The sequence below is a fragment of the Marmota flaviventris genome, chromosome 1 (genome assembly GCF_047511675.1).
Source record: "Marmota flaviventris isolate mMarFla1 chromosome 1, mMarFla1.hap1, whole genome shotgun sequence".
Taxonomy (NCBI): domain Eukaryota; kingdom Metazoa; phylum Chordata; class Mammalia; order Rodentia; family Sciuridae; genus Marmota; species Marmota flaviventris.
In genome coordinates this window covers 14,649,288-14,674,410 of record NC_092498.1, presented here as the reverse complement: position 1 = coordinate 14,674,410, position 25,123 = coordinate 14,649,288, and the positions used below count along the sequence as shown (strand labels likewise).

The window sequence follows — 25,123 nt, the reverse complement described above, 5'->3', positions numbered from 1 at the left end:
ACTAAGCCTGGTCAACTGTGGAAGCAGCAGATAAGGGAAATACTGGCATCTTAAAATGTGGGCTAAAGTAGAAATGTAAACTGATCGCAATCCAAGCAACAGGTAGAAGAAATGTTTCAGGAGCACTGGGTAAGGGTGGTGACAGGCAATGCCTGCTTCCTTCTTTGCCCAGACTAAGAATTCCCTTCATAAGCCACATGAAACACACATACACCCAGACTGCCTTTGAGGCCCTATAACTGCATATGTAGCAACGTGATCTCATTTCAGGGAAGTGTTAAAAATAGCACAGGGGAAATCTTAGGCCAGAGCCCATCAGGTTTGCTTAATGGTATGACTGACCTAGGGGGTCTGCCATCCATGATCCCATCTCTCTCTCTCTCTCTCTTTTTATAGTATTTATTTTTTAGTTGTAGTTGGACACAATATCTTTATTTTATTTTTATGTGATGCTGAGGATTGAACCCAGGGCCTCGCATGTGCCAGACGAGCGCTGTACTGCTGAGCCACAATCTCAGCCCCCATAATCCCATCTCTTAATTCCTGCCTAAAAGTCTTTGGGGGTGAGAAGAGGAGAGGCCAGCACATACCTGGTAAATTGCTGGACAGGAGTCCAGTCCTTGGCATCAGGGAAACAGAACTGGGGAATAGCCTTCAGCTGGTCTTCAGCCTCTCTCATGAACTTGAAAGACCTTTCCAACTGTAGAGAGAAAGGTGCAAGAAGGTTCAAGAATAAACTCTGGCATTGGACAGTGACGAGGCTCCTGTCTCCCACCTTTCTGCAGGTGTGACTGCCCCTTACTTAACCTCCTCCCTTAGGAAGGGTTTGTGCTCAGTCTGTGGGGCCTTTCCCCAAGGGCAGTTCCAACTGAAGTCCATTATGAAATGTGTTCCAATAGGTAAGGGAAAGCTCCATGGCAAGCCCTCCAGATGGCAGGTTCCAGGATCCAGAGCTTTGAGCTGGTTTCCCCATCTCTGGGCCCACCAAAGAATGGTACACTATTTATAGTCAATACAGACACTAAAATTATATTACACTGTAAAATTCGACTAGTTTCAAAGAGTGTCCAGCCCACCATTCTCACTTCAGAGATCAGAAAATACATCCTGACAAGGTAAATGATCTGTTCAGATTGCACAGCTAGTGTTAGAGTGAGTAAGAAAAATGATTGTAATCTCTGGCCTTTCTTTATTCCTATTTTTTTTTTTAATCTCTCTATGATAACCCAGCACTCAGGACAATATCTGACACACCACAGACTGGGTGGATATCTTGTTAAGGAACAAGATGAATTAAAGTCTGATCTATAGACAAAGTCCATGAGTTTGCTTCTTTTGTATATGAACAGGAATCTGTTTGGGAGATAAAAAGGAACAATTTATAATTCTCTAATTATCATTTCTATCATTTATCTAATTATTACTCAAGCTTTCATGTCAATTTATCAATTGGTACTTTCTTTTTTGGTGCTGGGGATCAAATACAGGGCTTTGAGCATGCTAAGCCTGAACTGTATCATTGAGCTAAGCCCTGAACCCCTCAATTTGTAATTTCTTGGGGAGGGGTACCAGAGATTGAACTCAGGGTCACTAGATTACTGGGCCATCCCAGGCCTATTTTGTATTTTATTTAGAGACAGGGGCTCACCAAGTTTCTCAGTGCCTTACTTTTGCTGAAGCTGGCTTTGAACTAGCAAGCCTCCTGAGCTGCTGGGGTTAAACGCATGTGTCACTGCATCTGGCTAATTTGTAATTTTAAGTGTTGAGAAATGTAAGGTTTTTTGTTTGTTTGTTTTTTTATAGGTTTACACTTGTTAAACTTCCTTTATAAAAAGTAAAGGAAAACCTTGTGCTAAAGTTACCTTCATTCATTTGCAATACCATATATCTGAATTTCTGAGGTTACGAATTTATAATGTCTAACAAATTCCTCCTGTAATAATTTCCTTCAATTTCTTATTTTGTTTCAATTGCTTGCCACAGTCTTGTAGGGGCTGGGGATATAGCTTAGTTGGTAGACTATTTGCCTCATGTGCACAAGGTCCTGGGTTCAATCCCCAGCACCACTAAAAAATAACAAAACAAAATAAAACCCCCAAAACCAGCCTTGCAGCTAACTACAGCAGTACATGTCTATAATCCCAGTGACTCAGAAGGCTGAGGCAGGAGGACTGCAAGTTTGAGGCTAACCTGGGCAATTTAGCAAGACCCTGTCTCAAAATAAAAATAAATATAAAAAGGCTGGGGGGGGGGGAGCTCAGTGGTAAAGTGCCCCTAGATTCAATCCCTAACCCCCGCCCCCCCCCAAAAAAAAAAAAATCACACAATGTATGATCCCAAAAGAAAATTATACTATGGGAAAAGGCTAGAAGAAAACATAACAAAAGCTAGCAAGCATGATCTCAGTGTAGTGGGATTATAGATGTTTTTTTTTTTCCTTTACACATTTCTGAATTAGTCTCTTTTCAACAGTGATTTTATAACTTTCTACTAAAAAAAGGTTTTCATGGGAATGTCTGGGAGTCTGGAGACTCCAGGCTAGAAATGGTAAATAGTCAGCAGTTCTGGTGATTCACTAACTAATTAATTCATGACTTCATGCTTTGTTCCTGGAACACTGATGTGTTGGGTCCCAAGGATGACAGGACGGTCCTTCATGCCTTGGTGTCAGTCCACCTGAGCTTCTCCACTGGGGCGCTGCCCCAGTGGGCTAATGCATGGCAGTGGGGTTTCAGGGCTCATTCCTTAGAGGTGTGGCAGCTGTAGGAAGAGGAATAGATGACAGTTTGGAGGGTCTGTGCCTGTGCCCGTGGTTTGCTTCCATTTTCATCACTTCTCTCAATGCCAAGGAGGGGTCTTGACTGATGTGCTGTCCACAGTAGGCAGGAAGAAAGAAAGGCTGGCTTGTGGAAGAGAGGCAGAAGGCTGGGACCCAGGCTCACAGGAGCTGGGATTAGGCTGGGGTAGTGAGACTCCGAAACAGCGGGATGCTCCCCCCCTGAGTGCACATGATGTGATGACCATCACATTCTACCTTATGGAGTCCTGTCTGCCTTTTGGTATGCTTATCTTATGCCCTCTTGTCAGAATGTAAACTCCTTGAGGACAGAAAACCCATTTCATTCATCTTTGTAATCTCTCAGGTGCAAGTAGAAAACAGCTTTTCTGTTTGTTTTCCTTGTGTTAGGGACTAAACCCAGGGCCTTGAGAATGCTAGGCGAGTATCCACAACTAAGCTACATTCCCAGCCCCTCAATGTCAGATGTTCTTCATAAATTCTGCTTGAACTGGATTAAAATATGGTAGAATCACTTTAATACTAATGTCAAAGTCAAGAATAATTTATATTTTATTTGCCATATCACTGTAGGCTTTATTAAGTAGCATCATTATTTTAGGTACCATGATTTAAAAGACGGTAAATCCAAACCCACATCCCCATGAATCATGAGATAATGGGAATTCTCCTGCATACCCAAACAGATGCACATGCACATGTTCAGCACAGACACAAATGTCACACTACCTGTGGAGAGCTGTGTGGCTTGAGGGGAGAAGGCAGGATAGGTGGGAAAGAGTTGTACCTGGCTGGATAAGACTGGGGGAGGACAAAGAGAATGGGAGCCAGGCACTGTGGCACACACCTGTAATCCCAGAGAACTGGGAGGCTGAGGCAGGAGGGATCACTAGTTCAAAGCCAGCCTCAGCAATGCGGCAAGGCCCTAAGAAACTTAGTGAGATCTTGTCTCTATATAAAAAATAAAAAGGGCTGGGATGTGACCCAGTGTTTAAATGCCCCTGAGTTCAATCCCTGATACCACAAAAAAAAAAAAAAAGGGGAGAACAGAGTGGTGGGATGGTCAGGGAGTGAGAAAGTATTTTTGCCTGTACTTGAGTCCTTGAATCTGTCCTCCAAGGAACTTTGGTCATTCTCTAGGAGCAGTTTTTTTTTTTTTTTTTTTTAAACTTGCTAGACCTAAGTAGGGTACATTTTTAAGGTTCTAGACCTAAGCTTTTCCTCAGACTTTCCCACCTCCCGGAATCTATGAGAATATGGCAGCCCCGGGCAGCCCACAGGGCCTCCCCGTACCTTCAGAGGGAACTGCTGGGTCAGTTCCGGCACATATGCAGCCCCGGTCTGCTTCTTGTGCAAAGACACCACTACAAAGTACTCGAAGAGCTGCCTCTCCTGGTACTCAATGAGCTCCCGGTCAAGCAGTGGGTACCGAGGGGCCTGCTTCAGGCGGGACTTCACGTTGACCAGGCGCTGGCTGTGAGCTGGGGAGACAGAAACCAGGGCCCCGCAGTGACCCACTTGCTAATGTGGCCGCGTAGTACACAGGTCATGTAACCCCCAGCTCCGGGGTCCTTCTTCTAATCCCCAGAATGCTTCTACAACTAACAAATTAATAGAAAACTCTTTTTTTGGACCCTTGCCAATCTCTGGGAGGCACAGCTCTCATTTGACGGGCAGCACCAATCAGGGTGGGGAGTCTGAGACTGCGGGACTCGGCCAGGGATTTGCTGTCTGGCCTCAAGGCAGAGGCTGATGAAGACCTTGCTTCCATCTGTCTTTGGGATGGGGACACTAACTTCTCCCGTACCCCATCCCCCTCATCTTTCAGTTTATGTGATGTGATAAAAGCCAGGCCATCGTGCTCTTGGGGCTGTGAGCTTTGTAAACATCCTGTGTGGCTCAACTGGCAGAGGCTTGACTGACTTGGGACCTCACATCTCCCTCTTCTCCTGCCAATGGAAACACACTGCTCATTCCAGAGGTGGCCAGGGAGCAGCTGTGGCAGAGGTGAATGAGGCAGGGCTGCCCAGTGGACAGGTCCAGGTCACTTTACTCAGCATCCCTGACTTGCTTTCTTTGGCTTCTCCCTGGAGCCTGAGAAATCTTGGAAAACTCAGTAGAGCCTGGACGTGGATCACCAAATGTCAGACCCACAGGGATGAGTTATTTCAACAACTTCACAAGACTCGTGAGGAACAAGATGCCTCGAGTTGCAGGCTGGGAAGCACCGTCCCTGTGGTCCGGTGCATGGCTGGCTTGCCTCTGCACATCCTATGGGTCCCACTGTCCTCTCAGACACTCACACCTTGTACAGCAACCTGGGCAGCACACATCTTTCCCTTACACAAGGGAGGAGGGCCATCTTTGTGGCTTCCAAGTCACCTGTGTGTGCCCCGCATAGCAGCTGCTCTTCTCACCTTTCAGTTTCTCCTCGGTGTCACTGTCAGATTCACTGTTCTCGTCTGTCACTAGACCAAAAGGGCAAGGAAGGAAGTTGCAAATATGAATTCTTTTAATGCAGGAAATAGAACCCAAATTTCTAGTTTAGAGGAAATGTTTTGTCATCTGTTTAAATGTGACACAAACTCTGTCTAATTCAATATATTCCCAAATTAATACTAAGTAATTTCCAAATTAATATTTGGGTTAAGATGGCTCTTATATCAAATATTACAGCAAGCGACACTGGCCCTTCAGGCTTGCTGAGCCCAGAAGACAGCTACCATGGCAGGCCAGGGCATCCAGGCCTCTGATGACTGGAAGGAGGCGGCGGCGGAGGAAGCCAGAGCATGTACCACCCAGGCTGAGCTCCTTGCTCTTTGCCACCCTAAGGACAATTGCAGAAAGTTACCAAGCACCAACTTGTTCCCTCCCTGGTGAGCAAACCAGAAACAAGAGGACACAACTTCTAGGAGAATGATTCCAGGGGCTTGCAGGGAGAGAGGTGTGCTGGGGGCCCACCTTTTCCTGAGTTGCTCTCCGTGGACTGGGACAGCCTTTTCACCCGTTTCTTTCCTCTCCGGGCCTCATAAGTGGCGTTGATTCGCAACACCAGCTGCCAGACACAGAAGAAGGAAAGCCAGTGTTAGCAGCCCCTGGCCCCCTCCCAGGTGTGGCTGGCCTTCCTCTGCTGCCCATTCTCTCCTAGGATGATGGAGGGCCAGGGAGGGGTAGAGACACACTTCCCACTGCCTGATGGCTCTTCTAGGCATTCTTTTCTGCCACATGGGAATGTGACTGCCAAGAAAACCAGAGGAGGCTGCCCCTCACTGCCGCGTGGGCCGCTATTGTCTCACAAGCTAACTCATCCAGCTGGGACCATGAGGAGACAATTTCATTGGCTCATGGTGTGACTGCCTCACCCTGAGATGTCACTGTAGCTGGGGAAGGAGTGTTTGCTCCCTAAACAAAATAAGAAAGGAAGAGACAGAAAAAAACAGTTCCTAGGGAGGGTGCCTATGGTGGGAACCATTTCAAAAAATGTCTGTACAGCTCCGAGCAGGATGGGAACAAGGATTAGAGCGGTTCCTGGGTCCCCGCTTGGGCCTGCATGGAGCTGTGCCCTGTACTGGAGTACACCATCCCGCCGCATGGGAGCACTCCTTCTGACTCACAGGTCCTTCATGTACTCCCAGAGTAGCACATGTGTGGTGCAAAAGTACATATGCCTATAGTCCCACTGACTCAGGCAGGAGGATTCCAAGTTCAAGGCTATCCTCAGCATCTTAGCAAGACCCTGTCTCAAAAAAAAAAAAAAAAACGGGTTGGGAGTTTGGAGTTGTGGTTCAGTGGTAGAGTACTTGCCTAGCATGTGTGAGGCACTGGGTTTGATTCTCAGCCCTACATATAAAGAAAGGAATAAAATAAAGGTCCACCAACATCTAAAAAAAAAAAAAAAAGGGTTAGGGATGTAGGTCAATCCTCAGTACTGGGGGAGAAGAAAGTGCACCTGTGACATATCCCAGGCCTCCTAGAAGGCTACCTGGCCCAGATGGCTTCCACCCTTTACTACCATCAGAGCCCCTGCTCTCTGGCCCCACCATTTCCCAGAGCAGATGAGCTGTCTGCTGCCTATGACAGCTGCCTGGGTGAATGCAGACCTGCTTCAAAGGCAAGTGCTCTTCTTGCTGGTGACCAAATAAGAGTTTGGTGTTACCTGTGCTTGCTCCCCTCCTCTCCTGAAAATCTGGAGAGTGTGGAAATCTGGTGAGTGTGGACTGACATATTTTGCTTTGCTGGGTCCCTAGGTTTTGCTGTTACAGAGAACATGTTCATGACACAGGTGGTTCAGAACCTTGCACACAGAGGAACTCCAAAATCAGTTGTTTTGTGTGGTTTAGAAAATTATTCTTTTTAAAAAAAATTTTATTTTTTAGTTATAGGTGAACACAATGTCTTAATTTTATTTTATTTGGTGCTGAGGTTTGAACCCAGTGCCTCATACATGCTAGGCTCTACCTCTGAGCCACAACCAGAAAATTATTCTTATTCCTCTTTTTTTTTTTTGTGGTGCTAGGTATTGAACCCAGGGCCTTGTACATGTAAAGCAAGCACTCTACCAACTGAGCTATATCCCTAGCTCCCTTATTACTTCTTACACAGATAGCTATATAGCTTTATGTTCAACGTTACATAGCCTTTTTTTTTTTAGTTGTCAATAGGCCTTTATTTATTTTTTTAAATTTTTTATTTACTTGTATGTGGTGCTGAGACTCGAACCCAGAGCCTCACACATGCGAGGCAAGTGCTCTACCAAGGAGCCCCAGCCCCAGCCCTCAATGTCATATAACTTTTTGTTGTTATTTTTAGAGATAGTGTCTCACTTTGTTGCCCAGGCTGGCCCTGAACCCCTGAGCTCAAGCAATCCTCCTGCCTCAGCCTCCCAAGTAGATGGGACTACAGGTGCATGCCATTATGTTTGGCTTAACATTTTTTTGTCTGTATAAGTTAGTGAACAAAAATGTATAGTAGTAACTATTTTCTGTGTTCTATGATTATTTTAAATCTTATTTTTTAATCTGGTTTAAGTGTTCTGGACTTTGCTGCCTCTAGCTGGGTGGGTGTCTGTGGCCATCACTTGGCCTCCATTATTTAGTGTTCTCAGCTAAAAAATTGAGGAGGCTGAAGCATTTCAAAAGTCTCTTCTGGTACTAACTTCCCGGGCTTCTATGATAAAGGTTCTTAATTGTCCTTGGACTTGTGAAGTACTCTCTAAACCTCTCCCAGTGCTGCAAGGTGAGGCCCTCTACACACATCACTACCTAAAGGCACATTCTCCAGGTTGCCTGCAGCAGAACCTCTCCTGATGGAACCCCTGGGGTGCCTTACCCCAGACTTTTCAGCATCACCTGCTCCTTTCAGCAAGTGGAAGCCTGTAGATAACCTGGCTGGGAGAGAAAGAGGTCTACCTATGCATAGTTGAAGCAAACCAACCAGCAATTTTAAAGGGAGCTGCATTATATGCTGACCCATAAGTGTGGGGAATTCTTTGGTGTGCTGAGAAGAACAGGAGTGGGATGCGTAACCGGGGACAGGTCCCAGGGGAGTGCAGTGATCAGCTGTTGCCAGTCCCCATCTCTATTCTTCCCACCTTGGAACAGCTCCCCAGAATGGCTCACCAGCATCTCTCCATAGGCAGAGCACTGGGTCCCATTCCTGTTGTCTGCTGAACCCAATGCCTTGTCACATGCTTAGACACCTGAGCATTCTGACTTCTGATGGCCGTTTAGCCCTTCACTTCCAACCAGTGCTTCCCTTGCCTATTGCCTTGAACCTGATTCAAATGAGCCTCTTCTATAACCTTCAAATTCTTGCCTGTGTGACAGTTACTTTGTATTTACCCTGACTATCCAGCCATCCCCTGGCATGCTCACATTCCTGAACTGGCCCTTTTTCTTCCTTTCCTTGTGTTCCAACTACATTTCCCACAAAAGCAGACATTGTATAAATGAACTGTTAGCATTACTCATGATAGCCAGAGTACGCACGACCCAAGTGTCCAGTGAGAGATGAATGGATAAACAAAATGTAGAATATGCCTTCAATGGAATATCATTCAGCCTCAGAAAGGAAGGAGAGTCTGACATATGCTACAATATGGAAGGACCCTAAGGACATCATGCTAAGTGAAATGAGCCAGGCACAGAGGGAAAATGATTCCACTTATGTGAGGTACCTACAATAGTAAAATCAATAGAGACAGAGAGTAGGAAGGTGGATACCAGGGGCTGAGCAGGGGGACATGGAGACTTACTGTGCAATGGGTAGTTTCTGTCTAGGAGACAAATAAGTTCTGGAGAAGGATGGGGGTGCTGGTTGCTGAACAATATGAGTGCAATGAATGTACTGAATGGTACACTTAAAAATGGTTAAAATGAGCTGGGCAGAATGCTACTCACTTGCAACTTCTGTCAGAAGGCTCAGGTAGGAGGATTGCAAGTTCAAGGCTAGCCTCAGCAAATTAAGAAGACCCTGTCTCAAGATAAAAATAAAAGGGACTGGGGATATAGCTTAGTGGTAGAGTACCTCTGGGTTCAATCACCAGTGCCAAAAAAAAAAAAAAAAGATTAAAATGATAAATTTTATGTTATATATATTTTACCACAATCTAAAAAATAGAACCAAATGTCACTGGGTCAAATTTTGAGGGGTAGGGTTTTTAAACCCATTCAGAATCTCCCCCCAAAATATCCAAAACCAGTAAGAAAGAAGACAGTTATAGTAAACATCCTTCCACTTATCTGATCAGAATGAACAGCCAGGAGTGTTGGCACATTCTTGTAAGCCTGGTGATTTGAGGACTAAGGCAAGAAGATGAAAAGTTCAAGGCCAGCCTCAGCAACTTAGCGATATAACATATAGAAAATGTCCTGTCCCCTCAGACCTCCAAACTTATCTGCACAAAGTTTTATGATGTTCATGACTTCCTAAAGCCCATGGCTCTGAGTTCGATGGACTTCCCACTCTAACAGTTGCCAAAGCAAGTTGGTACAGAAGGGGTCCTGAACAGCCTGCCTACTTCAGAACAGGCTGCTTTGGCATACTGATTATTTTGGGTTCTGGGTGAGAGTGCCCATCTTAAAAATCACAGGTGTAAGGTGGGCACTCTTACCCTCCCTCTTCTTCCTGGAAGCTGGACACAAAGTTCCCATGTGAAAGATGCCCTCCCTATACTGGGAGAGATGAAACATTCTTATCACTAGAGACAGAGAGGTGAGGCCAAGATAAACCTGCACAAACCAGCCTTGCTAAACTAACCCTTACCTTTCAGTTACTTTCCCACAATTGCCACAATTTTTTCGACTCGGAATGTAAGTATTTAAGCCCAGTAACTTCTTTGGGTTTTCATGTTCTTGTGAAGGCTCCCCACATACATGTAATTAAAATTCACATGCAGGGGCCGGGGCTGTAGCTCAGCGGCAGAGCACTTGCCTAGCACATGTGATGCATTGGGTTCGATCCTCAGCCCAGCATAAAAATAAACAAATAAAACAAAGGCATTCTGTCCATCTACAACTACAAAAAAAAAAAAAAAAATTAAAAAAAATTTAACATGCATTGTTCCTGTTAACCTGCTTTAAGTTAGTTTAATTTTTAGGCAAATCTTCCCTGAGAAGATAGAGGAAATGCCTCCCCTACAGTACCAAACTAGTCAATGAAAAGACTAGCACTACAGGGCTTAAACTGAGTAAAAGACAACATAACCAACAGAACATAAGATGTACAACCAAGCCATGGGCATGTTTTACTTTTGGAAGGCAGGGACCAGGAGACATTTTGATTTTGTTTTCTTTGTGGTACTGCTAATTGAACTCAGGGACACTACTACTGAGCTAAGTCCCTAGTCCTTTTCAAATATTTATTTATTTTTTAAATATTTATTTTTTTAGTTGTAGCTGGACACAATATCTTTATTTATTTATTTTTATGTGGTGTTGGGGATCGAACCCAGGGCCTCGCCTGTGCTAGGTGAGTACTCTACTGCTGAGCCACAACCCAGCCCCCAAATATTTATTTTGAGATAAGGTCTTGTTAAGTTGCCTAGGCTGGCTTTAATCTTGTGATCCTCCTGCCTCAGCCTCCCAAGTTACTGGGATTATAGTGTGAGCCACTATGCCTGGTCAGAACATGTATTTTGGCAAATGTTGCCTCAGGGCACATACTGGCACCAGCTCCTGACAAAGTCTCAGGTCTAGGCACGATGGATGGAGGTCTACTTTTTCAGGATAAGAAGGAGAAGGCTATGGCCTTTTGAATACAGGCACTGAGAACACTGGGTCTGAAGAACAGTTAAGGCAGGGAGAGACATGGCTAAGAGGAAGTGTATATATAAGACCACAATAATTATTAGGACAGAGGCTGAGATATCCTAGCCTTCTGGTTTTACCATGTCACCTCCTGTGGGTGACAGAATGAACGAGGGCCCAGTGACTGGGTCTCTGCCCAGCCTGCCCTGCAGCCTTCCTTTGCAGAGAAGGAGGATTGCATATTGGAACATGAAGTTGGTTATGAGCATTACCTTGGGGATCTTTTTCTTCTTCCTGCCATTCTGTAGGTCTCCAAGGTTAAAGAAAGTGTCATCAGGACTGCTGGGTGTGGAGGGGGGGCTAATTCTGGAAGGGGACCCAGTTCCATCCCGACTCAACTTCCTAGCGTCCAGCAGTTTGAAGTTCCACCTCTCTGAATTTTGCCGGAAAAAAGCAGGTTTGGAGAATGACTGCTGTGTGAGGAAAGGAGAACAGATGAGTAAACCAATACACAGGGACTAACCAGGAGATAACTGGTGGTGCCAGTGACAGGGACCATGCAACTGAGAAGGGGAGCTGGTCTACCTTCCCAGAGTATGTGGGGTTTATGTAGGCTAACAAGTGTCAGTTTAACTTATCCAATCGTGGAAAATTTGTGTGACAAAGGAGTAAATCTAAACTGGCCTGTCTTTTCAGACAAGCGGATGTCACCTGGCTCAGTCCCCCGACTTTACAGATGAGGTTCTCTGACAATACAAGACACGGGGACTAGAGGTCCGGCTGTGACCCTGGCAGCCCAAGTACCCACTGTGCAAGGAATTTCACTTCTTTGGACTTCAATATTTTTCCCTCTCTCTCTTTCTGTGCTGAAGATTAAGCTCAAGGCATCGTGCATTTAAGCAGATGCACTCCCACTGAGCCGCATTCCCAGCTCCAATTAGACTAAGACAAGTTTTTTTAAAGTCAAAAGACAAAAAAAACTTGCTAAAAAATTTAGGGGCTGGCTGGGTGCAGTGGCACACACCTGTAATCCTGGCAGCTCGTGAGGCTGAGGCAGGAGGATTGTGAATTCAAAGCCAGCCTCAGCAACTTAGCGAGGCACTAAGCAACTCATTGAGAACCTGTCTCTAAATAAAATATTTTAAAAAGGGCTGGGGGTGCTGGGGTTGTGGCTCAGTGGTAGAGCGCTTGCTGGCAAGTATGAGGCATTGGGTTTGATCCTCAGCACCACATAAAAATAAATAAATAAAACAAAGGTGTTCTGTCCAACTCCAACAACAACAAAAAATAATAAAAAAAAAAGGGTTGGGGATGTGACCTAATGGTTAATCGTCCCTTGGTTCAACCCCCTACACCCCCCCAAAAAGGGAGGGGAGGCTAGGTGTGTAGTTTAGTGGTGGATTGTTTGCCTAGCATGCATGAGGAAGGCCCTGGGTTTGAATCCCAGCTCTGCAAACAAACAAAAACATAACTCATCACACAGAAAAAAACCCTCATTTTCCTGATAAATAATACAAATTAATGAGAAAAATACCAATAATTTAAAAGAAAAACATGCAAAAGAAAGCTTATAGAAAAGAAAGTGCAACAATTTTTTTAGATATATAAAAAGATTCTTAGTTTCACTCATAAAAGAAAATTATACTCCATTGAAGGCACATTTTTCATTTAAAGATTAGCAAAGGTAAAAAAAAAAAAAGGTCTGATATTCATTTTGTTGAAGGTGAAAGGAAAAAATCATTTCCATACACTGTTGATGGGAATATAAATTGGTAGGATTCCCATCTAACAAAATGACATGTGACCTATAATCAAGAAATTCTCCCTCTAGGAATTCCCCCTACTGACATACTTGTACTTATTCAAGGAAAGCAATGTTGTGCAAAGTATATCGTACATGGTGACGTGGTTTATAATCATAGAATGTTAGAAACAACCTAAATGCCCTCAATAGAAATTGCCAAATAATGGGCTCAGGTTGTGGCTCAGTAACAGAGCGCTTGCCTTGCATATGTGAGGCACTGGGTTCAATTCTCAGTACCACATAGAAATAAATAAACAAAATAAAGATATTGTGCCTATGTATAACTGAAAAAAAAAGAAAAGAAACAAACTGCCAAATAAATTATGGCATAATCATACAATAAAATACTATGCAACTGTAAAAAAAATTCTTGGGCTGGAGGTATGACATAGTGGTAGAGCACTTGCCTAGCATGCACAAGGGCCTGGGTTCTATCCTTAGCACTGCCCAACAAACAAAACAAAACAAAACTTGTGTCGTGTTCTTTATGCATAGAATAGTTCTGGAAGAATAGTTCTCCATGGATCAAGAAATTGATTCACAGTGGTTTTGGTGGAGGAGAGAAAAGGGGGATAAAGGTAAGCAGATTTTCATTGTATACTTTCATATTTCTTGAATTCAGAACCATATAAATGTACTAAAATAACACTTTAAAAATTTTTTATTGCTTTGGGTACTGAGGATTGAACCCCAAGAGTGCTTAACCACTAAGTTATATCTCCAGTCCTTATTCTTTCAAATTTTTTGTTTTTTTTTTTGTTCTGGGAATTGAACCCAGGGCCTTGTGCATATAAGGCAAGCACTTTACCAACTGAGCTATATCCCCAGCCCCTATTCTTTTAAATTTTGAGACAAGGTCTCACTAAATTTCTAAGGCTGGCCTTAAATTTGGGATCCTCTTGTCTCAGCCTTCCAAGTCCTAGGATTATGGGTGTGCCCCATTAGTTGCCAGCTTAAAATAATAAATACTAGTTAGACAAAACAAAAGAAACACTTTAAGTCTTTTCGAACAGTACTTTCAGGTCTTACATTTTACAATACTGCATAGTTACTAAGTCTCTTTTTAAAATTGACAAATGAACTAAATGAGATAAAGGTATATAAGGCAGCTGGCAGAGTGCCTGATATAATTCAATAGATGTGCAATATTATTTTGCTTCCTCTCCCTATGACACTAATATTTGTTCATACTTCAATGGGCTAACTACATTCTTCTTCTTTTTCTTTTTTTTTCCTGGTGTTGGGGATGGAACCCAGGACCTTCAGGCACATTAGGCAAGTGGCTATACCTCCAGCCCTAACTGCATTTTTCTTTCTTTCTTCTTTTTTTTAATTTTTTTTTTTAGTTGTAGATGGACACAATACCTTTATTTTATTTATTTATTTTCATGTGGTCCTGAGGATAGAATCCAGTGCCTCTTACCTGCAAGGCAAGTGCTCTGCCACTGAGCTACAATCCTAGCCCCTAATTGCATTTTTCTTTAGTATTTATTTGCCTATTTATCTTTTGGGATCCTAGGGTTTTTCTTATTATTGTGGATGAGCTCATATCAAACAGATATTAACTGTTTTTAAGTTTCGCTACAACTGTGCTTTTCCCATGTGGCTTATTTATATTTTGGTTACATGCAATTTCTCAGTTTTTTTTTTATTGTTGTCGTTTTTTTTGATGCCCAGGATCAAGTTCAGGGCTTCACAAATACTAAGCAAGTGCTCTACCACTGAGCTAAACCTCAAGTGCCCAGTGTCCACATAACTTTTTTCTTATATGAAAATCTATTAATTTTTACTTTTGTAATTCATTTAATCTCTTCATTAATTCCATTTTCTTTTGGGATTTTCTTGGTTTGTTTTGAACATATTTTACTCATTAATCCATCAGTAATTTGTTTTGTGGTATGTTAATCTAAATATTTTCCTGCAGTCTAACTTATTCCATTTAATGAATGGGCTTTCCCACTCAAATTTTAAGGTCATATATATCATAGCTTTTTTTTGGTACCGGGAATTGAATCCAGGGGAACCTTACCACTGAGCCACATCCCCCAGCCCTTTTTATTTTATTTTTTTATTTTGAGACAGGGTCTCTCTAAGTTGCTAAGGGCCTCGCTAAGTTGGTAAGGCTGGCCTCGAACTTGAGATCCTCTTGCTTCAGACTCTGGAGTTGCTAGGACTACGTGTCCACTACCATGCCTTGCTACATTGATCACATTTTAAACCCTCAAAGAATAGGTTTATTTTGTTCCACTGAGTTCTCATTCTAAGCTAGAACAGTAGTGATAATGACTTCAGAACATTTTCAAGATTTCCAAGAATAAAGACCCCTAGTCTTCCCAATGGCTGGTTCTATTGTTTTATCATTGGTCTCCAAGTATCAATAAATTGCTCACTACAGGAAGAAATATATATATATATATATATTTTAAACAGAGAGAGGGGGGAATTCTTTTTAACATTTTTTTTTTTTTAGTTTTCGGCGGACACACATCTTTGTTTGTATGTGGTGCTGAGGATCGAACCCAGGCCGCACGCATGCCAGGTGAGCGCCCTACCGCTTGAGCCACATCCCCAGCCCAAAATAATTCTTTTTAAAGGGTTAGAGACGTAGTTCAGTGGTAGAGCACTTGCCTACCATGCAGAGTATTAAAGAAAAATGAAGGGCTGGGAATATACCTCAGTTGGTAGAGTGCTTGCCCTGCATGCACAAGACCCTGGGTTCAATCCCCAGCACCAAAAAAAAAAAAAAAAAAGTAACAAGGACCTTAAAGGCCAAACTTCATTCGCAATGATATCCAAAGAAATAACCTAATTCTTTAACTGGATTGAAAACTCCTATCAAATTGTTGGCAGTATTATTTGTTTTCATTAGAGATTTAGATTGTGATATTGTTTAAAGGAGATTTGACCTATGGAAAGATTTAAGAAGAAATCAAAACAATGCACACAACTTTCTAAAGAATGTCAAGAGGGGCTGAGTGGGTGGCGCATGCCTGTAATCCCAGTGGCTCGGGAGGCTGAGGCAGGAGGATCACAAGTTCAAAGTCAGCCTCAGCAAAAAAGTGAGGTGCTAAGCAACTCAGTGAGACTCTGTCTCTAAAAATAAAATACTAAATAGGACTGGGGATGTGGCTCAGTGTTGAGTGCCCCTGAGTTCAATCCCTGGTACCCAAAAAAAAAAGGACATAAAGAGGCCTGGCAGAGGCTGTGTGTGGACTGCATCACCCAGCAGTCACAATGCTGGAGAAAGGGTCTGGGTTGTCACAGAGAATCCAAATAAGCACCAAAAGTCCAGGAGCTGCCATGAGGAGGTGGGATTCCAGTAGTTTCTTAGATAATACAAAGGGGAGACTCAGGGACTATGTGCGGGAGCATTATGAAGCATATAAAAGTCTGAGACCAGGCTTAGGGGTGAGGAGAACAAATTAGACCAAAGAGAGTCTTCATGGCTCCAAGTGAGGGCCACAAACAGAAGGGAGAGATAACACAAGGAAGATGTCTGTTTATTGAAGGCCTCTGAAAACAAAGTTATGAATCCTGGATTTAGCAGGGGCCAGCAAACTGGGGCCAGAGAATATTTAAGGCTGTGGCCACATTCTCACCATTTCAACTCTCAACTGTGCCACAGTACTTAACTGCTAATGCAGCCACAGTCAATGTGACATGGATGAGTATGGCTGTGTCCTAATAAAACTTCATTCATAAAAATCAGGCAGCCAGCAATGGTGTGTCAAATCCTAACTGTAGTATAAAGGGAAGTCACTACAGGATCCTAAGGGTGATTTTTTTAGACTTTGGTCCAGAGAAGATTCCAGTTTTTGATAAAAGCACCTCACACCAACATATACAGTGCCCAACTCTGTCATGCCTCTATTTAGTAGCTCTGTCACAGATGTACACCAAGTGTCTTTTAGAGATTGGGCACCACAAAAGATCTGTAGTGTCCAAAAGGGAAAGGCAGACAGGACCCTCTTGGCCTGATGTCTGACTTCATGTGAAGCCTCTTGCATTATTTCAGGAAGCTGAGTGTGGGGAAGATCAGGTGGTAAGGAAGCCCTGCACCTTCTAGAGGGAGCTGACCTGGACACAAGTGCTGGCTCATTAACCCATTTTTTGGGGGTGAGTACTGGGGATTGAACACTGGTTTACCACTGAGCTATATCCCCAGCCTTTTATTTTATTTTAAGACAGGGTCTTGCTAAGTTGCTTAATGCCTAAATTGCTTAGGGCCTTTGCTGAGGCTGGCCCCCAATTTGCAATCCTCCTGCCTTAACCTCTTGAGTTGCTGAGATTATAGGTGTGTGCTACTGCCCCCAGCTCGCTCAGTCTTATCTGTGAATGGTATCATATGTAGAAGAGAGTATCTCTAGCCAAGCACAGTGGTGTATGCCTGCAGTTCTAGTTACTCAGGAGACTGAGGTTGGACAACTGTTTGTGCCCAGGATTTGAAGGCAAGGCAGTAAGACCCCACCTCAAGACAAAAGCAACAAAAAGAGTGTCTCATATTAGCCCAGGTTTCCTCTATTGTAAAAATTTGTTCCTGCTGTATTCTCTGTGCTGTACTAGGCATGGGAATGGTGGATAACACACAGCAAGAAACGAAGGCACAGTAGAAGGCTGTCTTCTAAAAAGAGCTTGCATTCTGTGTTCATTAGGCCTCAGCATCTGCCCCAGCTGCACATCTGTTCTTTTCTGAGGACAGTCTGTCTGACAGACCCTCCCACTCTGCTGGGACCAAGCAGGAGCTAATGAAAGAAACATCCCAAAGATGGCTTACGACCTTTCTGTGGCTGGCAGAGGAGGTCAACATAGAAGGACTGCTTCAGCTGAGACTGCTTCTAAGGTCCTAGATGCAGCCCAGATGCCACAGATGCTCAATGAATATTTGATGAACTCAATGGAGGAAGTGGTGAAGCCTGAAGCTTTCCCCCAGAATGGGGGCATAAACCAGACACCAGATGTGGGAGTGTAGAGTATCGAGTGTGGACATGGGGCCCTGCTGATGACTTGCAGAGGCCCAAACAGCCTGCAAGTATCAGTGGCAATCAGACACATGCACCAGTCAACCAGATTCTCTCTCCTTAGGACAGATGTATCTGGACTGCAAGCTCTGGCTGCCACTGCCACCAACCTAGTCTAGCTGTTTAGGTGGCAAAATCTCTGGGCTTTCTCTGTCTGGCAGGAGCAGGAAGAAAGGGCTGCTCAGCCTTTAGTTTCTGGTACAGGGAGGTGTACCCTGCTCTGAATGCGTTTGCTCTGGGCAGATGTTCCTCACTGTTCTTAAGAGGAGGTACAGTGCACTCCCCTGTGGAGTGATGAGCCAGGAGGGTGGGATGGAGCTTTCTTCTCCCAAGCAAGACTCGTCCACTATGGGGAAAGGATTTCCTAGATGTTGGATATGTCCATATTCCAATGAAAACACAAACACATTTCCAAGGGAAGTAGAAACCACTAGTTATTGGTTGTCATGAATTATTCACAACTACCCTCTTTTCCACATGATGGGGAAAATGGCAGTTGATTGATTTGGACAAGTATTATAGTAACTGACGTGGGTCCGTAAGCCATACCCTTCATGATGGCTTCTACCTCAACTCTTCTGGAAGACGGTGGCAGGAGCTTCCCGTTAGGACCACCAAGTGCAGAAGGCAAGCCTCATGTGGAACAGCCCCCAGCGAACACTGACCCTGTGGGGCTCAATAGGAAGATAGCTGCTTTTCTCAGGCTGAAAACAGATCCTTGCAATGGGATTTAATTGGACACTTACAGCCTAAATTTGGTATTTCTTTATTTCTAAAAAAAATGAATATTTGTAACAACTACTGGGGCCTTAGGAAAGACACAAAGAAACAGAATATAAACTATGTGACCTTGAGTAGTTTGTTGTTACTTAGGGAGATGTTTTTAAGACACATTACATGATTTAAATCCAAACTCCAATCATAATGTAAGAAATGTCACAAGGCAATAGACAATTCATGTGAAATGAATGATATGTCTTCTGGATGTTACAGGCCATCAAAGGTGAAAAACTTCTAGGTGCTGCAATGGCCTAACCAACTCCCCAATTGGAGGCACCAATGAGCTGCTCCTCAAAGGACAGGATGGAGGGAGTGGAGGGAGCGGTCAAAGACATAGACAGAAACAGCTTAGCCGGGGATTAGCAAATTACAGCCCAGGGCCACATCTGGCCTGCCACAAGTTGAGAACAGGTTTCACATTATTTATTTATTTATTTATTTTAAAAAGAGAGAGATTGGGGCATTTTTTTTTTTAGAGAGAGAGAGAGAGAGAGAGAGAGAGAGAGAGAGAGAGAGAGAATTTTAATATTTATTTATTTTTTTAGTTTTCGGCAGACACAACATCTTTCTTTGTATGTGGTGCTGAGGACCGAACCCGGGCCGCACACATGCCAGGCAAGCACGCTACTGCTTGAGCCACATCCCCAGCCCAGGTTTTACATTTTTTAAAAAAAAATATTTATTTTTTAGTTAAAGGTGGACACAATATTTTTTATTTTATTTTTAAGTGATACTGAGGATCGAACCCAGTGCCTCATGCATGCTAGGCAAGCACTCTACCACTGAGCCACAACCCCATCCCCAGATTTTACGTTTTTATATGGTTGAAAAATAAAATTCAAATTTCAGTGCTCCCAAATAGTTTCACTGAAACAGATACTCTCACTTGTTACATATCATTTTATGGCTGCTTCACACTATAATGCAGGTAGCTACAACAGAGACCACCTATCCCACAAACCCTAAAATATTTACTCTCTGGCTGCTTAGAAAAAGTTTGCTGATCCTTGGCTGATAATATCAAAGGGTAGCTCGTAAGCTCTGCTGGTAGGGAGTGTTTGCACATAAGAACTGTGGGAGATCAGGCAATGAGGGGTGCTTGGGGATTAATTATGAAAGATACTTAAGGACACACTAAAGAGTATCAACTCCAACTATTAGGCAAGAGGTTGAAATTATTAGCATGTACATGAATAGTTACATTATCTATGTGCACATGGTATAAAACTACAAAAGGTTCAAAAATATACTCTGAAGTATACTCATACATTGTTGATGGGACTGCAAAATGGTGCAACCACTATGGAAAGCAGTATGGAGATATCTCAGAAAACTTGGAATGGATCCATCATTTGTCCTAGCTATCCCACTCCTTGGTTTATACCCAAAGATCTTAAAATCAGCACACAATGACTCAGCCACATCAATGTTTATAGCAGCTCAATTCAGAATAGCTCAACTATGAAACCAACCTAGATGCCCTTCAACAGATAAACGGATAAAGAAAATGTTGTACATATACACAAGAAGAATGAAACTATGGCATTTGCAGGGAAATGGATGGAACTAGAGAATATCATGCTAAGTGAAATGAACCAATCCCCCAAAACCAAAACCCAAATGTTTTCTCTGATAAGTAGATGCTGATCCATAGTGGGGTGGGGGGATAGGGAAGAATGAAGGAACTTTGGTTTATGTAGAGGGGAGTAAGGGGAGGGGTTGGATTGTAGGGATGGGAAGGATGGTAGAAAGAGACAGACATTATTATCCTATATACATGTATGATTATACTACTGGAGTGACTCTGAACCAGTACAGCCAGAGGGATGAGAAGGTATGCTCCATTTGTATACAATGTGTCAAAATACATTCTACTATAAAATGAATAAATTAATTAAAAAAAAAAAGCATACTCTGTAAAAAGAAAGCCAGTCTTGTGGCCTATAGGAAGTCAGGCACTGACAGTTCCACCAAGGTACCTGCTTAAAGTCTATCCATGCTAAGATCCCTCACAGAGAAATTCTTCTACATCCATGAACACAGGTGAGCTCCCATGCTTGTATATACTTTCATTTCAAAACCCCCACAAATGGTAGAATACTATAAATATACTGTTCTTCACCCTGCATTTCAGTCTTGTGTGTCAGTTTGTTCAGTGCCTTCTTCTGAACAGCTGTATCACATGGATGGACCATTTTTTATGTAAAAAGTTTGAGGAGAGTTCTGAGCTAGAAGCTCAGCGGTATTTTCAGAGATTCTGTCAAGCAGTGGGGGTCCAGGAAAATGAGAGGCAGGAAGGCCAGTCAGACAGTGGATAGACAGATCCAGGTTGTGATAGACAGAACCAGATGCCTGGTTGTGAGGACGGCCTGAACTCCAGAGTGTTCAGGGACATGGTACCTGGGACCCCTCTCCTGCCACCACTCCCCCAGGGCTCATACCTTGGTGGGAGTGTCAGGTATGGAAGAGGTGGGAGAACCAGGAAAGGTCAAGACACATTTCTTGCCCAGGCAGCGGCCATGTAACTCGATGTCTTCATAAGGGTTTTCCTTCATTGGTGGATCTGTGGTCAAAGGCAATGGGTCAGGAACCTGGGAAGTTTTCCTCCTAAGAACACTGAGGCTAACGTCTTGGCCTCTCCTGCGCTAGCCCTTGTGGGATGTCTGTTGTTTTGCTGCCCATCACCCTTTCTCTCAGTGACAGACCCTGATTATCACTAGGGTAACAACCTGTCCCCTCCCTTATAGCTATGTAAGATTAATTCAACTCCCAGTTTCAGGACTTCAGCACTCTAGGGGCCTCAGACTGCTGCCTCAGTGATGAGTTCAGGTCAGGGTTCGCATCCCAGCCCAAGGCAAACACCACATGGCATTCCCAGACTCCAAAGTGAACAAGGGAGCCAAGCTGGTCTGGCCAGAGTGAACCTCAGGATTTTTGCAAAGACTTGCAAGACATAGGTACTCCTTCCCAGGGGAAGGTATGAACTCCAAGGAGCTGTTAGCCCTAATCCTGAGGATGATGGGAAGTCTGCTGAGAATGGAGCTTCTCTGGGAGGTAAGAAATGGAGGAGGAAAAATGCCAATTCTGGTCATGGGAGTCCATGACCTCCCTTTGTTGTTCAGTTGGTGTCCTTGTTCCCCATAACTGAAAGCAACCTCTCAGGCATACACTGCAGAAGTCCAGAGTTCATACCCTCCTTCGATTTGGGAAGCTTGCTGCTTTAGAAAACCCAGCCTACACAGCTCAGCTGACTGAGTGCATGCCCCGCCTCTCCTCGCATGATATTTTCTGGTACTGGAGACTCCATGCATGCAAGTCTGTGGGCATCCGCCCCACCTGCCTCTCACATGCACTCACCTATGGGTATCTCCCTCTTCCCAGCTCGCTTCCTCTCCCACGGTAAGCAGATACCAGTCTGAGCTCACACCACACTGAAACTGTGATCTTACAGAAGACTACTGAACTCCCCAAACAAACTTTGAATATGAGCCCCACTTTGGAATCTAAGAGGAGTCTTTGGGGCTAGGCCAAAGTTACTCTCCAACAACACATTCATTTAGTCTGTACTCTGATGCCCTGTTAGTGCCATACTCCTGAGTGTCTGAAAAAGCATGCTGGTCTTCAGTGTTTTCTTTCATTCAGTCATCCCTACAATTCAGGGAGCATCTGTAAGGAGCCAGGTCTTTTACATTCTCTCCAGTCCTTAAATAACCTGCAAGGGAGCCATTATCACCCTCACTATTGAGACAAGGGAGCTCAAGTTCAGAGAAATTACGGTATCACCAGCTCAATATCACACAGCTAACAAGGGGCAGAGCCAAGATTTCATTCCAGATGGTGACTCCAGGCCTTCTGTTTCTTGGTCCACACCCTGCCTCCTGCGCGGTTCATGACCAGCCCTTCTTCTCCCTTCCAGCCTCGTGTTCTCACTTATCTCACTGAGGCCCACCCACTCTCCCCTCCTGTCTACCTGCTCTCTCATTCATTTGACTACACCTCTGTCTTTGTGTGCACGTGTGTGTTTCAAGCAGCATCCCCATTTCCTCTCCCTCTTTCTTACATCCAGACTCACAGACATTTGGTCTCTTACCTAGAATGTCTTCATAGACGTTCTCCTCTGATAAAGTGCGTGTGAGCCCCAACTTAGTCTGTGCATACCAGTCCACCCTGTTGTTCTCGCAGGAAGACTGCAGTAAGTCTTCGAACTCATAGGACTTTCTGAATTGTGCAAATGGGAGGGAAAAACCAAGAACTTGAATCAATTTAGGCTTCTTCAGAGAATATACACTCCCTCTCTAAATTTGTTCTTAGAAAGCTTTCTATTATTGAGATCAACTGTTTTTACAAAAGTGAATATCCACAAATAAGAAAGGTGGCTTTTGCTTGCAAGAATATTTATGCTATTATGCTAAGTGAAAACAGAAAAAAATATATATACATGTATGTGTATATATACATACACATACACATATTATATACACATATATTTTCCCCAGATTGCAAATAAACATATCCACATACAATAAAAAGAAAAGACAGAAGTGAAATACAGAGGTGCCACCTCAGGACTGAGGGATGGCTAGTGACCTCTCTGATCTTTTACTTTCCCGGACTTGAATTTTCTAGTGTTTACGGACCATACATTACTTCAATTAACAGAGAAGCAGTGAGGGTGAGTTCAGAGTGGACCAGAGGCCTAGGCACTGGCTCTTTCCTCTAACCTAAGTGGCAATAGTCAGTATGGAACCCAAGGGCCCGCTGAGGCATCCTGTCTTGCCCCTCAGAGAGCTGATCAAAGGGACTGGCTCTCATTTGTGACCTGGCACATACATAGCTTTCTACCATAAAGCACTGATGATTTTTATAACTTTGAATATTTAGGAAAGGTCATATTATGTAGCATGAAAAACTTCAGGCATCTTAGGATCCACAATACCTCCCACCTTTTTCTTCTCTCTCCCACTGGTCTCCAAAGTAACCATAATGTCCCCTTCCTGACAGAACCACCCCCAAGCAGAAATACTGAGAATTTCTCCAGAACACACCTGGTCCTTCCTGAATAAAATTTTAGGTGAACACGCTGTCCACCCACTTTGAGCAGGGCACATCCCCCAAGCTAGCCTTGACTTGGTGGCTTTTGCTTGCAAGAATATTTATGCTATTATGCTAAGTGAAAAATAGTAAAAAAAAAAAAAAAATATATATATATATATATACACACACACACACACACATATACATAATACAAATATTTTTCCCATGTTGCAAATAAACATATCCACATAAAATAAAAAGACAGAAGTGAAATACAGAGGTGCCACCTCAGGACTGAGGGATAGCTAGTGACCTCTTTGCTCTTTTACTTTTCCAGACTTGAATTTTCCTCTTCTTCTTACATAGTCCATTTGGTCACAACCCTTCTGTGGCTCAGAAACCCAGCTCTTTTTATTTTATTCACAGTGTCCAGCAGAGTTCTGCACATGCTCCATGATAAATACTTGTAGCTGACTACCTAAATATTCATAGTGGCTTTGCTTGTTCACCTGCACTCCCAATTTTCTTCTAGCCCCTAGGGAAGATGTTTTTCTGGTGGCTTGGATTTATTTATTTATTTATTTTAGTTTTCGGCGGACACAACATCTTTGTATGTGGTGCTGAGGATCGAACCCGGGCCGCACGAATGCTAGGCGAGCACGCTACCGCTTGAGCCACATCCCCAGCCCCTGGCTTGGATTTTAAAATAAACCTGAACATGGCTTCCTCACAGGCCCTTTAATCCTAGGTGAACTACTTAAGTCAGATAAATTCAGTGTCCTCATTTGACAGTAATTATCTCATAGAACTATTGAGAGACAGAGAGAGAGAGAGATGTTTATAAAGTGTTCATCACTGTCCTTGGCACTTAATGAGCACTCAACAAACGTTAGCTATTAATTATGTAGCAACTGTTCTACACTGACATGTACTGTGTGGAGGCACTGTGCTCAGGAGTCAATAAATAAGGGGTGACTAAAACAGTCACTGTCCCTGCCTCATACAGCTTACCTTCTAGGGAGGAAAACATATTGAATCAGTGCATGCACAAATAAATACAGTGTAAACTGTGTTAAATTCAATGATGGGAAAGCAAAGTCTGCTATAAATGAGAGCATTAGGAGGACTGGATTTAGGGATACATCAGAGAAGGCCTTGGGATAATGTCACTGAGACCTCAAGGATGATAGGCCTCAGTGGGGAAGGGCTGCAGGACTACGGTGGGTGTGAAGGCTCTGAAGCTACAGAAAGTTTGTGCTTTCAAGGAAATAGTTGTCATAGAGCTGAACTGTGGGCAACAGGTGTGGCGAGTGATGTGCAACAAGACGACAGATCTGGGTGGAGATCATCAACTTCCTTCCAACCTCTGGGGAGTGTGTGCATAATTAAAATTTTCCTTATCTACTACCCTTCCCCCATAATGAGAATCTGTCATTTGATGCAG

The 25,123-nt window shown here is 43.5% G+C and overlaps 1 protein-coding gene across 11 annotated transcripts in view; it reads right to left on the bottom strand.

The window, feature by feature from the left end:
- Positions 1-25,123, bottom strand: part of Dennd2a (DENN domain containing 2A) — a 104,654-nt gene that overhangs the window by 23,775 nt on the left and 55,756 nt on the right. For 9 of the 11 annotated variants that reach the window (XR_011707430.1, XM_071611619.1, XM_071611643.1 and 6 more), the window contains 7 exons: positions 22,736-22,863; positions 21,087-21,208; positions 11,316-11,516; positions 5,759-5,852; positions 5,215-5,265; positions 4,091-4,278; positions 591-700 (listed from right to left, as the gene is read on the bottom strand). Coding sequence is in view for 10 of the 11 variants with exons in the window: in XM_071611619.1 (XP_071467720.1) it covers positions 591-700; positions 4,091-4,278; positions 5,215-5,265; positions 5,759-5,852; positions 11,316-11,516; positions 21,087-21,208; positions 22,736-22,863 (894 nt within the window). In the remaining variant the exon portion in view is untranslated. The remainder of the gene's footprint in view (positions 1-590; positions 701-4,090; positions 4,279-5,214; positions 5,266-5,758; positions 5,853-11,315; positions 11,517-21,086; positions 21,209-22,735; positions 22,864-25,123) is intronic. The other 2 variants (XM_071611627.1, XM_027952196.3) reach the window with 2 other exon arrangements.